At 60.7% G+C, this 12,439-nt stretch overlaps 1 protein-coding gene and 1 long non-coding RNA gene across 2 annotated transcripts; both read left to right on the top strand.

The window, feature by feature from the left end:
- Window positions 1–308: 308 nt before the first annotated feature.
- On the top strand, window positions 309–6,138 carry LOC135976428 (immunoglobulin superfamily member 1-like). The gene is made up of 6 exons (XM_065571891.1): window positions 309–589; window positions 1,619–1,654; window positions 2,453–2,743; window positions 3,478–3,762; window positions 5,266–5,556; window positions 5,993–6,138. The coding sequence occupies exons 1-6, from the start codon at window positions 559–561 to the stop codon at window positions 6,136–6,138; spliced, it is 1,080 nt and encodes a 359-aa protein (XP_065427963.1). The 5' UTR covers window positions 309–558.
- Window positions 6,139–6,621: 483 nt separating this feature from the next.
- LOC135976197 (uncharacterized) lies at window positions 6,622–9,314 on the top strand. Its single transcript, XR_010593396.1, has 4 exons — window positions 6,622–6,675; window positions 6,978–7,021; window positions 7,547–7,584; window positions 7,886–9,314. It is a non-coding gene; the product is annotated as an uncharacterized LOC135976197 (long non-coding RNA).
- The last annotated feature ends 3,125 nt before the right edge of the window (window positions 9,315–12,439 follow it).

Raw genomic sequence — 12,439 nt, 5'->3', positions numbered from 1 at the left:
TCAAATCTTTCTTTTTAAACTTTCCCTTTATTTGTTTAGCAGTTTATGGTTAACACAGAACTGTTCTGTATTTGTTTGTGTTTTTAAGTTATCTCTGCTGCTGTCTGATTGCTCACTTCCATTTCCAAAGGAGGGGTGTGGTTGGTTGGTCAGTTTGTAACTCTGAGGTTCTACTGTAGTGGTCAGTGGAAGATTGAAGATAAGACCCTGGGGTCTCCTGGCTCCCAGCCCGATGCACCTTCCCCAATGTTGCAGGGTGCACTGAGGGTGACCTCTCCCCCCTCCCCACAGAGACATAGACAAGCTGGGAGCTGCATGATGCTTGGCCAGGCTGATGGGCCCAGGGTTTCCTGGGTTTTGCAGGGATTTCTGCTTGCTTTGGCTGCTCTAGATTTCGCCTGCAGATTAGAGACAATGTGTGATGGACGCAGGAAGAGATGAGACATCGTCGATTTCCTGTAGCTGGAGCCACCAGCTGAGTTCCTTATCTTGGGCTCAGTGGAGCTGGGCACTGCAGCATTGGTAGCAGAGCTGAGAGGGCCCCTCGCTGCCCCCATCATGGCATCTGATCTCACCATCCTCCTCCTCGGTGAGTATTGGATAAAGCCAGGGCATGTGTCCATGGGGTGCAGGGCCGGCTCTAGCTTTTTTGCTGCCCCAAGCAGCAAAAAAAAGCGCTGCCCCCCAGCTCCCCCGCCGAGCGCTGCGCCGCCCCCCCCCAGCCGAGCGCCACCGGAACCCCCCCCAGAGCGCTGCCCCCCGTGCCGCCCCCCGCCGAGCGCCACGCACCGGAGCCCACCCCCCCCCCTGCGCCGAGCGCCGCCGGAACCCCCCCCCGAGTGCCGAGCCCTGCGACGCCCCCCCCCGCCGCCGAGCGCCGCGACACCGGAGCCCGCCCCCGCCCCAGCGCCGCCGGAACCCCCCTCCAGCGCCGCCCCTGCGCCGCACCCCCACCGAGCGCCGCATGCCGGAACCCCCCCCCCCAAGCGCCGAGCCCCGCGCTGCGCCACGCCGCCGGAGCCCGCCCCCACCGGAACCCCCTTCCAGCGCTGCGCCCGCGCCGCCCCCTCGCCAAGCCCCGCGCAACCGGAGCCCGCCCCCCCAGCTCTGCGCTGCCGGAGCGCCCCCCCCCGCGGAATGCCGCGCCACGTTCCCCCCGCTGCCGCTTACCAGGTGCCGCCCCAAGCATGTGCTTGGGTGCCTGGTGCCTGGAGCCGGCCCTGATGGGGTGGCAGGATCTGAGATTAGTGCATGTGTCCATGGGGGGATTTGACTTCCTGTAGCTGGAGCCATCAGTTGAGTTCCTTATTTGGGGCTCGGTGGAGCTGGGCACCGGGGCATTGGTGGCAGCCCTGAGGGGTCCCTCGCTGCCCCCATCATGGCATCTGCTCTCATCGTCCTCAGGGAGTATCGGATAAAGGCAGGGCATGTGTCCCTTGGGGGGATGGGATCTGAGACCTGGGTGTCTGTCCATGGGGAGCAGGGTCTGAGGCTCGTGCATGCGCCATGGGGGGGATCTGAGACCAGGGTCTGTGCCCATGCAGGGGCGGATCTGAGACGAGGTTGCAGGATCCAGTTGCTCTGGGATCTGGTCACTAACGAGCCGTCTCCTCTCCAGGTTGCTGGCTGGCCGGGCAGAATGGGGCGTTGGGAGGTGAGTATCAGTCTGTGGGGAAGACGGTAACATCAAGGATGGGGGAGGGGCTACGTGGGGTGGGGAAAAGAGGAACTGAGCCCTGAACCTTCCCCAAAACTCAACTCAACTCCCCCTGTGAGCTCAGATCTGTCCCCATTATTCTGTGCCCCCCTCCCCCCACCCTTTGCCAAGGTGTAACCAGGAGCCGAATCTGGTGCCTTTGGTCTGACAAAGCAGATAGGAACCGGCCCTTGGTTCAAAGTCCTGCCCCCCGCCCCAGGCCGCGAGTGTCGGGTGTGGGGTCGTCACATGGATTTATTTCAGCTCATACAAACGCTAACAGGGCCTGTCCGTGGGATCTAGAGCCCCTCAGGGAACCGAAACGTCCCCGGTCAGTGCAGCCATGGGGAGAACCCCCCAGATCCACCCACCAACAGCTCCCTCCCCTGTACTCACAGCCCCTGCCCCCGTTCCCAAGGCCTGGGGAAAGGTGGGTCTTGTGCAACTCCCGTGGGTCACAGACTCTATTTCCAACACCAGGGTGGGGGGCAGAGCTGCAGGGGGCCCACTGGTCAGGCTCCCTGGCTGGCCTCAGGTGGGACCGGGAGGGGCAGGGAAGGTGATCTCTCCTGCAGTCGGGTCCTGAGCAACATCTGGGTGAACCCCCTGCCCCCAAGCCCCATGGGCAGGCAGTGCCAACCCTGGTAGGGTACAAACTCCTAGAGAGGCCAAATGACGGATGGACTGAACTGGGGCGGGGGGGAAGGCGGGGGGCTGTGTCTCTCCTGTTTAACTCCAGTCTCTTCTTGAAAGCAGGGCGAGAATACCCCAAACCCCCCATCTGGGTGAGCCCCAGCAGGGTGGTGGCACTTGGGGGAAACATCACCATCCGCTGCAAGGGTCGGTACGGATCCATGAAGTTCTTTCTGCATAAAGCTGGACACCCGAACCCGCAGGTGCAGTTGGTGCCTGATGGGACCGTGGCTGAATTTTCCATCCCCAGTGTCGGCCGGGAAAATGGAGGGAATTACACCTGCGACTATCGCCCCATAACGGCACAGAATCGCTCGTCGTTTCTCAGCGAACCCGTCAAGATCATTGTAGGAGGTGAGGGAGAGGCACGGGTCAGTGTCCCAGCTCCCAGCCCCACACCCAGCCAGATCATCAGGGGGTCTCTGCACCAATGGGAGACTCAGACCCAGGCTTTTCCCTGAGCCCAGCGGAGGGGACACCCAGCTGGGGAGCAGGGACGGAGTCACTGGGGGGTTCCCAGCCAGGGGGAAGCAGCAGCCACTGGAGACTTGGGGCAGAGGAAGGGGGGATCCCTGCCCAGAGGGGGAGCTGCAGAGCAGGGGGGGCCTTTCCCAGACAACACATCAGTTAGGGGGTGATGGGTGGAGCTATAGGTTATAAATCTCAGTGTACAGTAGAGACTTGCACAGTCCCCTACAAGTCAGTGGTGGTGCTGCGCAGAGAACCCAGGGGTTTTGGCCCCCATCCTCCGTTCTCTCCCCACTAGACCCCACTCCCCTCCTAGAGCCGGGGAGAGAACCCAGGAGTCCTGGCTCCCCGTCCTCCCAGCAGAGAAGCCGGAGAGTGACTGGACTGGCCTGTCTCCTGCTAGGGAGCAGAGCTCTGGGCCCCCAGGGGCTGGGGTTGCTCCATGACTCATGCTGTTAGCCCAGGGCTCAGAGGAAACTCTGGCCCCTGTGGAAAGGCATCCAGGAGCCCATCCCCAGGGCTGCCAAGTCTGACCCGCCAGTGAGGCCGTGTGGTGAGGACGGGCCCCAGGACTGAGTGACGGGTCCTGCGTCTCACGATCTGTCTGCTTCCCACTGCAGAGCCCAGCTACCCCAAACCCAACATCTCCCTGAGCCCCAGCGGGGGAGTCTCCCTGGGGGGAGCCGTGACCGTCCGGTGTCGGGGGCAGCGCCGGGGCGTGTGGTTCGTGCTGAATAAAGAGCGACGCCATTTCAAACCTGTGGATTCGAACGGGTTTGGGGCTGTGTTTCCCATCAGCAAGGTGCATTGGGAGCACGGCGGGAGCTACAGCTGCTCCTATCACAGCAGATCGGAGCCGTTCGCCGTGTCGTACCCCAGCGACCCCGTGGAGCTGGTGGTGAGAGGTGAGGGGCCCGGCTCGGCGTCCCCGTTCCCAGCTCCACCCCCAGCCAGACCCTCACGGGGTCTCGGTGCCAATGAGACACTCAGAGCCAGGCTCTGCCCTGAGCCCTGACCCCGCAGAGGGGACGCCCGGCCGGGGAGCGGGGACAGAGTCACTGGGGGGTTCTCCAGCCAGGGGGGAGCAGCAGCCCCTGGAGACTCGGGGCAGGGAAGCTACTTTAACGCTGCCCCTTGCGCGTAGGAACCATGAGTCGCTATTTAACCCCGTGATCCCATCCCCTCTGTTCTCCACGCCCCGCCCCAGGCAGTGCCCCGGCCGGGGATGAATGAGGCCGGGGCTGCAGGAGAAGCGGTGGCTTGATGGACACAGCGCTGGGCTGGGACCCAGGAGATCTGGCCCAGTTCCTGGCGCGGCCACAGACTCTGTGTGATGGGAGCACGTTGCGGTTTTCAAAAGTGTCCTTCCTTGTGGGGGGGCCTCAATCTTGGGGGATCTCAGGTCGAGCGCCCACAAACCGAGACACCCGCAGTTAGTGGAGACCTCTCCAAACGCTGGCCTCAATAGCGCTGGATCCCTTGTGTCGGGGGAGGATGTAGGGCCCCCGCCATGATCAGGGCCCCGTTTTGCCAGGCGCTGCATAAACACAGAGTGAAGAGACAGTCCCTGAAACTGGGAGCTCACTGAGGAAAGTGAATCTGTTTGTGCCTCAGTTTCCCCCCATGTGGAATGGGGATAATGACCCCTCCCCGCCTCCCTGGAGGTGACTCCCTTACTGTGGTGGGCTCAGGCCCCGCTAGGGTGGTCAACTTTCCAATTTGTGAAAACCAGACACTGAGTGCGGGAACCTCTCCCACCCCCTGCTCTGCGTCTTCCGCAAGGCCCCGTCCCCTGGTCCTCTTCCCTCCCCACCTCCACCGTCACTCGCTGCTCTCTCCACCACCCTCCCCCTGCCAGGTGAGCCACAGTCCAGGGGTGAGGGTGGGGGAGGGAGACCCACGCTCCGGGGGTGGGGGTGAGTGGGGCCCCTGCTGAGTAGCTCCACAGCTCCTCCAGGCTCCAGCAGCAGCTGCGCTTCCTGCCCCCTGGTGGCACAGACTGGGTACTGCAGGGAATGAGACAGTGTCTGATCATCGGCACTGCCAGGTTCCCTTTTCAATCCACTTAACAGCTGAAAACTGGACACCGGCAACCCTGGGCCCTGTGGTGCCGGGCGCCAGAGACGAGCCCGTGTGTCCCTCTGTCCAGAGCAGGCCGGATGCAGTGAATGAGGCAGGAGCCACACATGGCATATAATGACCCAAGAACTAGGGAGCTGCGGCTCGGGGTCTGTGGGGCTGGGAGCCCAGCTCGCAGGGCCGGGATTCTGGGTGGTGGGAGCTCTGGGACCTGGGAGAGAATCTCTGCCCAGGGGCTCCTGGATCTCCCGGTGGCTGGGATAGGCCAGTGAGTCCAGGGCTGGGTGGGTGCCCAGGTCTGGCTCTCACAGCCTGTCTCCTGTGCGCAGATCCCAGCTTTCCCAGACCCTCCATCTCGCTGAGCCCCACTGGGGTCATCGCCCCAGGGGCAAACGTCACCATCTGGTGTCAGGGGCAGCGCCGGGACGTGAGGTTCTTCCTACACAAGGCTGGAGACCTGAACCCACAGCGACACATGGACCCTGCTGGGGAGAGGGCCGAGTTCCGCATCCCCACCGTGGGCCGGCAGCATGCAGGGAGCTACAGCTGCAGCTACCAGAACCGATCAGAGCCCTTCCTCTCCTCGGAGCCCAGTGACCCCGTGCAGCTGGTGGTAGCAGGTGAGGGTCCTGGCTTGTTGTCCCGGCTCCCAGCCCCACAACCAGATGGATCCTCGGGGGGGAGGTGCTGTGCACTAACAGGACGCTCAGAGCCAGACCTGAGTCGGTGTGGCCAGGCCTGACTGGTGCCATGGCACCATGAGGGGTGGTGGGGGGACGGGATTGGAAATGGTTACTCAGACAGCACCCCCTAGTACCACACTGGGGAATTGGGGGCAGGCCTGACTGCCGGGGGAGAGCGCCCCCTACTGAGCCCCCTGCACCTAGCACCTAAATCTGCCAAATATTGCTGGCTCTGACCCCACTTGATTCCTCAGGGCCCCTGACATCCTCCCCATAGAATTTTCTGCTGCCCTTGGGCGCCACCTGGGGTGGGAGGGGCTGGGAAGGGAACAGACCAGCTGCTCCCGGCACTCAGGCTGCTGCAATTTCCCAGACGGATCGGAATCGCCGGCACCAACCAGCGGCATCATCGCCGGGGTGAGCGCAGCAGCCGCCATCCTCCTCCTCCTCCTCGTGGCCTTCATCTGCTTCAGAAAAACCCGAGCCAGTGAGTGCCCCGCCCAGCGAGGGAAGGGTTAAACCTGCCGCTAAGCAGGGCGGGATGGGATCACGGATGGGATGCGGGACTGTGCCGGGAAAGCCAAGGAGATGGGGCGGGGGGGCTCAGCAGAGGACACTGTTGCATGTGTAATCCCTGTACACACGCACCTGTCCCACCCCAGAGGTGGCTGCGTCTCAGTGCCGGGCTAAGGGTCCCTGTATAAAGAGCTTCTCCGGTACCTCGGGTGGCAGAGGAGCCGACCTGTGGATCAGGTTCGTTATAACGAGTCACTAACGAGGGAGGATTGGAGACAGGAAAGAACCCCGAGTTAATCTGCCCCTCCCCCCGGTGCATGCGCTGGTGTTGTGCTGGCCCCTGCTGGTCCAGCCCACCCCAGCCAGGATCAAGGCTCAGCACCAGGAGCAGAGGGGAGACCCCCCAGATCCTCCATCCCTGCTGCCCTGTGGGTGGGGGGTGAGTGGCCGGGCACTGGGACCAAGGGATCCCGATCGGCTCATGGAGGATTCTGGTTTGTTTCCCTCTGCAGGAAAAGGAGCCGCACCGAGACTGAGCAGGTAGGAATCCAGCTCCTCCCCCTCCCGATCGGCCTGCCGGGGTCACAGGGCTCCTGGGTTCTGTCCCAGCTCGGGGAGGGGAGTGGTGTCTAGTGGTTAGAACAGGGTGTCTGGGAGCCAGGACTCCTGGCTTCTCTCCTTGGTCTGGGAGGGGAGTGGGGTCTAGTGGTTGGGGCAAGGTTGAATTAGGGAACAGGGTTCAGTGTGAGGCAGGATGGGGGCTCTCTGGCTGTGTTGGGGAATCTCCCTGCGGTTGGGGGGATATGACATTTACAAAGGGATTTTCTCTCTTTTAATGCCAGCCCTTTGGGGGTGTTGAAGGCCCCAGCTCAGCAAGACAACATCTGTGAGTAACACACCCAAGGGGGTACCAGAGTGGGGCAGGACCCCTGGGGAAGGGAGGGGTTTTGGGGGGCTCCCCTCCCCCTCTAGTTCATGATCTCCCTATGTGTGCCCCCCATTCTTCCCCCCTGGCCTGGGGGGTCTTCTGTCTCCCCCCCCCTTCACTTCTCCATTGGATCTTCCCAGCCAGTGACCTACAGGGAAGCCGCATCCACTCCTAGCCCCCAGCCCCCTGCTCTAACCTCTAGACCCCACTCCCCACCCAGAGCCGGGGAGAGAACCCAGGCATCCTGACTCCCAGCCCCCCTCCCACCCCACCGTAACACCCTAGACTCTGCCATCGTCTCTGTGCCTCAGTTTACCTCTCTGTAACACGGGGCTAATGACCCTGGCCCATGCTCTGGGGCGGAGGAGGGGTGGTTGTGCTGGGCTCTGACCCCACTGGCTGGACAGAGGGGTCAGAGCTGGGTGTGGGGTTCTGCTCTGGGCCAGCCGGGGGTGCAGCTCAGCGGGTGTCTCTGTTCTGCAGATGCCTCCATGGACGAAGGGAAAGAGCCGCAGACCCTGGTAAGTGTCCCCTGTTCCCCCAGGGGCCTGACCCTCAACCCTGACCCACATGGGCCCCAGCAGGCCTCTCACACACACACCCAGCCTATCCTGGCACACTCAGTGGTTTGGGGTGGGGGTCGGGCAATAAGGGGGGGTTATGGGATCGCCAGCTGGGATTGCAGGGTGTATGTGTGTTTCTCTGTCGCCCCTTGTTTGAGGGGATGGACCCTGCTCTGTGTGTGTGGCAGGGGGTTGGTGCATGCGCACGCACACACACACAGACACACACACAAGTGACTCTCTCCCCTCCCATCCCAAGGAGCCCGACCCCGACACCTACGCCGAGCTGGACCACCAGACGCTGCAGCCCAGTGTGTACGATGTGATCAACGTGAGCCGGGGAGCCCCGCAGTGAGAGCCCCCCGCAGCCATGGGGCACCAGACCTCAGGGGGCAACAGCCTCACGCCCCAACAGTGACAGCCCCAGAGAACTCTGCATCTAGGGAAGATTTAGGGGGGACGCTGCCCTCCCCCTGCTGCAGCCCCGACCCATCAAGCTTCTGTCCCCCTGCCCCGCCCAGACCTACATGTGGGGTGAAGGGGGGGCTCAGCACTGCGATGGGTAGGAGACGCATCAAGGCAGCTTTGATGTTATTTTGCATCCTGTTAACCTCCAGCTTTGTAATAAACACAGATCATTAAACCAGCCCCCCCGGGCAGCCCCCAACCCCTGTCCCGGCGCCAGGAGAGTGTGTCACACCTGGGGGAGATGGGGAGCTGCCGGGGAATCAGGTTTATGCAGAGTTTCACTGGGAGTAGCAGAACCAGCAAGCGAGCGCCGGTTCTGGACACACTTCTCCTTTTCACAGATATTTTGGTTGCTGTTTTAGCAACTTAGGATCTAAATTTACCCCTCCTCCATCCCATTCCTGGGGCTGGAAACCACAACCCCTCCACCCTCTGTCCCGTCTCTGTCTCACACCACTGTGCAAAGAACAGCATCTACAGCGATGCTACCTGAGAAGGAGGTTGGCCAGGCCCCTCCACCCTCATGTTCCAGGGCGGGTGCTGGGCCCAGCCGGGTCAGGAAGGAATCTCTGCCCTGCTCCATGGAAGAGGGTCGCTCCGTGTGGGGCACTGTGTGTGTGTGTGGTGGGAGCCCTCCTCTGCTCTGAGCTGCTGCTCCAGGGAGGCTAGACGGGCCTGTTGGAGAAGGTGAGGGCAGCCTGAGCCTGGGCATCTCTTGACATATCCTGAGATTCCCTCTGTGACGTTGTTGTCACGGAGTCACAGATCGTGCCCACTCTTGGTCCCGTGCAGTCCGTGGGGAGGTGCCCCTTTTAGTGAGACAGCCCTTCTTGGGGGTCCACTCTCTCTCGGGGTCGGGCCCCTCCACTTCCTGGATCCGCACCTCTCTGAGCCTTAGCACGTCTGTCTCTGCTGTGGGCCCCCTCAGGGAGTCCACTCGCTCTGGACCCCCGGGGCCTCCACCCCTGACGGGGTTGATGCAACCCTGTTCTCTAGACCGGAGTGACTCTCAGCCAGCATGAAACAGGAGGGTTTATTGAGAGTTGAACACAGCACAGGAAACTCTCTGACCCTCAGGCCTGGCCTCTCTCAGCACAGCACATCCCAGTCTCTCTGCATCCCAGTGGGCTCTCCCTGCTTCCCCTCTCCAGCCCTGAGCCCCCCTGCTCGCAGCTGAATGAATAAAATCACTTTTTATTTAGTAATTCACTCAGAGTATGTATTAATACCTGGGGGAGCAAACAGCTGTGCATATCTCTCTATCAGTGTTATAGAGGGCGAACAATTTATGAGTTTACTCTGCATAAGCTTTATGCAGGGTAAAATGGATTTATTTGGGTTTAGACCCCATTGGGAGTTGGGCATCTGAGTGCTAAAGTCAAGCACACCTCTGTGAGCTGTTTTCAGGTAAACTTGCAGCTTTGGGACAAGTGATTCAGACCCTGGGTCTGTTTTGGAGCCAGATGGGAGTGTCTGGCTCAGCAAGACAGGGTGCTGGAGTCCTGAGCTGGCAGGGAAAACAGGAACAGGGGTAGTCTTGGTACATCAGGTGGCAGCTCCCAAGGGGGTTTCTGTGATCCAACCCGTCACACCCCCTTTCCCAGCTCGTCCCTGGAGTGGGCAGCTCCCATGTGGGGCTGGGAGGTGATGGTGGGAGCAGGGGACCAGGCTAGCGTGACCAGACAGCAAGTGTGAAAAACCAGGACGGGGGGGTGGGAGGTAATAGGAGCCTATATAAGAAAAAGACCCAAAAAATCAGGACTGTCCCTATAAAATTGGGACATCTGGTCACCCTAGACCAGGCAGCTGCAGGAGGGGATCTGGTTTGCTGGGCATGGCAGGGAGCTGGCTTTGCTCTGACAACAGTAGATTTGCCCTCGAGATTGCAGGGATGGGAAGAAAGAGGCCGAGTGCATCACAGGCTTCCTGGAGCTGCAGCCCCTGGTGTATTCCCACTTTCCGCTCGCACTTGGGCCTGAGGCTCGGTGGAGCTCAGCACCGAGGTGTTGGTGGCAATGTGACGAAGCAGGGGGGTTTCTTGTTGTTTCCAATGGTTTGCATGCAGAGGGGGCGGGACTCAGTTTCCCTGGGTGTTACTGGTTTAACGAGGTGATGGAAGAGGGGGGTTGTTGTTAGAGGGGGCCAGTGAACGGCCTGGAGAATGGATACCCCAGTGACTGGGGACCGGGAGGCCCAGCTCAGGAGTCGCAGCTGGTTCTGGCCAGTGGGAGGAGAATGGGCTGCGGAGAGAGGACCCTGGTAACCTGACCAGCTGGTTCTAGTCAGTGGGGAACTGTGGCGGGCCTGGCACCACAGGGCCCCTTTGTAGCAGGGGTAGGATGGGGTGGCGGCGCCTCGCCACTCTCGAGTTCTTGTGCCTGCCTCTCTGTGGGTGGCCGGTTATGGCCTCTTGGCCTTCTTCCCTACTATCACCCCTGTCTGGCGGGGTACCGTACCAGTGTGGGGCCACTCTATCCCATCACACACCCTCCTCCTTAAGACAGGTGCCTGGGCCGGCTGACCCTTGATCATTTCCTCCCCCTCCTCTTCCCTGACTCGGGAAAAGAAGTCCGCATTCCCATGAGCCTTTCCTGGCCAGTGTAACAGGCGGAAGGATGAGGGTTGGAGGGACAAGTACCACCGCATGATTCGTGTATTTGTCTCCTTCATGCTATTAATCCACATGAGGGATGCATGGATCCGTTACCAAGGAGAAGGGGTTCCCTAATAGGTAGTACCTCAGTGCTTCGACCACCCATTTAACCTCCAGGGCCTCCCGCGCTATGGTGGAATACCGGGTTTCTCAGGGGAACAGCTTGTGGTTTAGGTACAAGTTGGGGTGTTCTTCTCCCCCCACCTCTTGTAACAGTACGGCTCCCAGCCCTACCTCTGAGGCGTCGGTCTGGAGGATAAAGGGCCTTGTGAAGTCGGGCAGTATCAGTATTTGCTCCCATGTCAATCGTTCCCACAGCGCACAAAAAGCCTTCTCACAGTCTTCCGACCACTGGACCTTCCGTGGCTGGGAGCTTCTCGTCAAGTCTGTCAGGGGGGCGGCGAGCGTGGCAAAGTTAGGCACGAACCGATGATAGTATCCGGCCAGCCCTAAGAACTGCCGTACTTGCCTTTTTGTGGTGGGTGTCGGATAGTTCTTCAAGGCTTCCACCTTGTCTACCAAAGGGCGGAGTTTCCCTCGACCCACCGTATTGCCCAGGTAGGTCACTTCTCTTTGGCCCAAGTGACACTTGGCTGGGTTTGCGGTAAGGCCTGCTTTGCCCAGCGCTCGTAGCACCTCGGCGAGGTGCTGGAGATGTTCCTCCCAGTTGGCACAGTCAACAATGATCTCGTCGATGTATGCTGCGGCGTACGAGCTGTGGGGGCTCAGCACTTGATTCATGAGTCGCTGGAAAGTAGCCGCGGCCCCATGTAACCCGAACGGCATCATTGTAAATTGGTAGAGTCCTAATGGTGTTGGGAACGCCGTCTTTTCTCTGGAGGCTGGTGGCAAAGGGATCTGCCAATATCCCTTGGTCAGATCTAGGGTGGAGATGAATTCTGCCTTACCTAGTCGCTCCAGCAGCTCATGGGATGGGCATCAACACAAGCGACCGCGTTCACCTTCCAGAAAACAAGACAGAACCTGACTGTTCCATCTGGCTTGTGAACTACTACTATAGGGCTCTGCCATTCGCGTCTTGACTCTTCGACCACCTCCAGGGCCAACATCCTGTCGAGCTCTCTCCGTACAGTCTCCCACATCTTCCTGGGGAGTGGGCGGTGGTTCTCCCTCTTTTTGCGGCCAGGGATGGTGGCAATATGGTGGCTGGTCAACGCGGTCTTCCTGGGCAGTGTCGACAGGACTGTGGGGAAAGCTGAAATCAGCTGTCGTACCTGCTCCTGCTGTACCGGGTCGAGCTCTGGGCCTATGGCCGCTGCCCCTGGTTCCTCTGGTTACCACGCCAACGGCCCTACCTCGGGTTCCGGAGCGTACGGGGCAATCATCAGGCCCTCCCGATCTCTCCAGGCCTTGAGGAGGTTTACATGGTAGACCTGAGTGTCCTTCCTTCGCCCCGACATCCGTACTTCATAGTCGACGGGCACTATTCATCTGGTCACATCAAAGGGGCCTTGCCACTTGGCTAACAGCTTAGACTCGGAGGAGGCTAGCAACAAGAGGACACGGTCTCCGGGCTCAAAACTTCTCATCTTGGCCCCTTTATTATATTGAGCCTCCTGGCTATGTTGGGGTTTCACCAGGTTCTCTTGTGCCAAGGCTCCCAACTCCCGGAGCCGTTCCTGCAGGTGGAGGATGTATTGGGCGGATCCTTGGATGCGGGTCTCTGCTCTT

The sequence above is a fragment of the Chrysemys picta genome, chromosome 17 (genome assembly GCF_011386835.1).
Source record: "Chrysemys picta bellii isolate R12L10 chromosome 17, ASM1138683v2, whole genome shotgun sequence".
Taxonomy (NCBI): Eukaryota; Metazoa; Chordata; order Testudines; family Emydidae; genus Chrysemys; species Chrysemys picta.
The sequence above is the reverse complement of the archived record's forward strand: the minus strand, read 5'-3'. Positions and strand labels throughout refer to the sequence as shown.

Coding starts and splice junctions, on each gene's coding strand:
- LOC135976428 (XM_065571891.1), top strand. CDS start 559: ATGGCATCTGATCTCACCATCCTCCTCCTCG. Junction 1,655..2,452: donor GCAGAATGGGGCGTTGGGAG/GTGAGTATCAGT, acceptor TCTTGAAAGCAG/GGCGAGAATACCCCAAACCC. Junction 3,763..5,265: donor CGTGGAGCTGGTGGTGAGAG/GTGAGGGGCCCG, acceptor TCCTGTGCGCAG/ATCCCAGCTTTCCCAGACCC.